Here is a 3,171-nt window from a genome sequence, read left to right as displayed (position 1 = left end):
AGTTCAAGAGTAAAAAATAAGAAAATCGTAACACAAATTCAAGTCATAATCTGATTTGTGTTACTTTTGACCAGATATCATCCAGGTCTATCATCAAGTCAAATTATTTGTACTCGGAGAAAATATAACAAATTATTATAAAACCTTTATTAGAAGGACAAAAGTGTAAAGAAACAAAGTACAGAAAATAATTTCTGCACCAGCAGATTCATTAAAGTTCAAGAATATAAAATAAGAGAATCCTAACACAAATTCAGATCATAATCCGATTTGTGTTACTTATGACAAGATATTATCCAGGTCTATCGTCAAGTCAAATTACTCATACTCACGGACAATACAACAAATTATTACACAACCTTTATTAGAAGGACAAAAGTGTAAAGAAACAAAGTACAGAAAATAATTTCTGCAGTAACCCGGATTCATACAAACGAAGCAGACGAAGAACAAACCAAACAGAAAAGCAACGCTCGAAAATGAGAAGAATTCTCGATTTTTGCTATATAACTCACTGTAGAGGAAGTGCCTCTGTTACAATAGTTCAAAGCATAATTGACGAAAGACTTCTCACATAATCCAACTTAGACAAAATAAAAAACTAACATCGACTAAAACTTTAAGAACGAGGAAGCTCTGGATATAAGACTTTTAATCAAATAAAACATAATCAATTAAAATAAAGAAAAAAAAAACACTTTAAACATTAACCAAAAGCACTTCCAAAGCTTTCTAGTTAATAGTTGGTGCATCGAGACGGCTTAAACGACACCATCGCTTGCTCGATGTCATAGCCGATTAAAAAGTTGATTTGCATTATTCTACCATAAACTATATTGGCATTGCCACCTCTAAAAGCAGAACACATAATCTCATCTGAAATATTTCTAAAAAGATTGGAGGGGCTCAACTTCACATCTGCACCTCTAAAATGAATTGTAACTTCAGGAAATTTAGGCTGTGAACTAATATTGTAACAAAGAACATCAGAAAAGCCAGGCTCAGCTCCGACGCCTTTGACAGGTTGTGCCTTAATCATATTGGACATCACTGACTTTAAATTTGAGTGATACTCTAGTGGCAATAAAGTCCGCAGAACGCCCGTATCAACAAAAATGTTTCCAGTTGATGAGGACACAAATTCTAGTCTTTGGTTGCCCACACTGATTGCCTCAAGCGAGAGATAATAATGGTCCCTAATAATCAATGGGGTAGAAACTACCCCGGCACCAGCAACAATTCCACCAAAGTTTATTTTGCTTGAACCTTGATCGGGCAGGCAATAGGAGAATTTACCAGCAATTGATGTTCCCATTTGTGAAATTAGTGAAGAATTGCCGGGTCCAAGGCCAATAATGCCAGTTTGTTTTGAATCACTTGTTGGGCTTGCAAGATTTTTGTGTCCGCAACCGAAGATTACGTTTGGCATTTCCACAGGCAGTCCGGATGTTGAATTGAAAGTCAGAGTTTCTGTAGCAAGATTGCCACTTGAGAAGGATGCATATGCACCTCTTCCATATAGGAATGAGTAACTGCAATCTCCTTCGGAGCAATTCGATGTGACTACGGCACATTGGGATGAGGAGCAAGAAATAGAATTGTATGTAGAGGACTTTTTAGGATCAAAAAGTGGAGGTTCTTGCTTAAAACAATCTAATTCTGGGCATGGCTCGCACTGTGTCCATGTACAATCACTACCCGTGTCAACAGAACCAAATATATCAACCGGAGGAGTGCCGATTGATAAATGCATTAGATAGATATCATCAACGGAAATTATTTCTGCTTGATAAATAATTGAGATTGGCGACTTGGGAGTTTCATTGTCGTTATAAAAGGGAAGTTTTTGGGAGTTTTGGGCCTTTGTTGGATTGAAAGTAGAGAGACAAAGAAAGACGGGGAACAAAGCATAACTCAAGAACTTTTTCGATGCCATTATATCAAGAACTTTTTCGATGCCATTATATCAAGAACTTTTTCGATGCCATTATATCAAGAACTTTTCAACTGTTTGGAATGACTTTGCAAGCAAATGCACCTTGGTATTTATAGGTGCATTTGCGGATTGAAGCTTCTCAATAGTTAACTACCAAGTAATCAATTGACATAAAAGCTTAGCTGCTGGCCTGCTGCTACATCTACATCTAAAGAGTAAACATCGTTGATCTCTTTTGGCAATTTTCTTGGCACATTGCCCCATTTCCCATTTCTTGAAGCACACATTACAATATAAAATTTTGTTTCACCTATCAGTTTCAAATGCTTTTCTTGTATTAAAATGTCTAAATCGCCTTTTCTGTAATAAGAAACTTATTTATTTCCTTTTATTTGAAAATTCTAGAGTAAGCTAATAGATATTAATTAGTTACAATTATTATACCTATACCTAAGCGCACATGCCTTAATTTATTATTGCAGTCTATATTTGAGCTACAAGAATCTCTCAACTTTGAAAAAGGTTTTCCATAATAATTCTCATGCATTGTCTTGTCCATTCATATTCACACCAAGTATCCCAAGACCATCGATAAGTATGTTTCTTACTCTGAAAATTAAATGTGATGTTTGAACTACCGCAAGATGCTTGCAAGCTAACCGTTAATTTATTCCACTGGTTTCATTAATTGAGAGTAAATTTATTATGAATTCGGGTATCTAGAAAAAAAAAAAAAAAGATAATAGCATCATTTAAATGATAAATTAAGCAAGCATTGGAAAAGGACTTGACAAAATCAACATGCATTTAATTAACTCCATTGGCTTGCGACTAACTCTACTCACACCGTAATTTTCACTTTATTGTTTTGATTTTTGCATGCTTGATCATCATTTTAATTTTTTTCTAAAATAAAAATATACATATACATTTACGACAATAAAAAAATTATCGAAATGGAAATTAATTCTTCTATATAGTTTCTTTTTGCGATCCTAGTTAATGCTTGTTCTAATCAATCAATTGTCACTCATCCAAAATAGGAATAGGTTACATGTCAATGTCTTTTCATTTATTTTTAACATTGCACATGTATTATGTTAATTAACATAAATGAATTCCTAGGTATAATTTGATTTAGAATTAACCATTGGATGTAATGATTTCAATTTAAAATAAATCAATGTGAAAGTAATAGCTTGGTTATGAGATGACATAATCATACATCTTAGTTG

At 33.8% G+C, this 3,171-nt stretch overlaps 1 protein-coding gene across 1 annotated transcript; it reads right to left on the bottom strand.

Annotated features, from left to right (window-relative positions):
• Window positions 1-338: 338 nt before the first annotated feature.
• LOC102623050 (aspartic proteinase CDR1-like) lies at window positions 339-2,092 on the bottom strand. Its single transcript, XM_006494478.4, has one exon. The coding sequence runs from the start codon at window positions 1,934-1,936 to the stop codon at window positions 737-739; it is 1,200 nt and encodes a 399-aa protein (XP_006494541.1). The 5' UTR covers window positions 1,937-2,092; the 3' UTR covers window positions 339-736.
• Between the last annotated feature and the right edge of the window lie 1,079 nt (window positions 2,093-3,171).

The sequence above is a fragment of the Citrus sinensis genome, chromosome 1, assembly GCF_022201045.2.
Source record: "Citrus sinensis cultivar Valencia sweet orange chromosome 1, DVS_A1.0, whole genome shotgun sequence".
Taxonomy (NCBI): Eukaryota; Viridiplantae; Streptophyta; class Magnoliopsida; order Sapindales; family Rutaceae; genus Citrus; species Citrus sinensis.
Note: the sequence above shows the minus strand (reverse complement) of the source record. Positions and strands in the feature narration are given on the sequence as shown.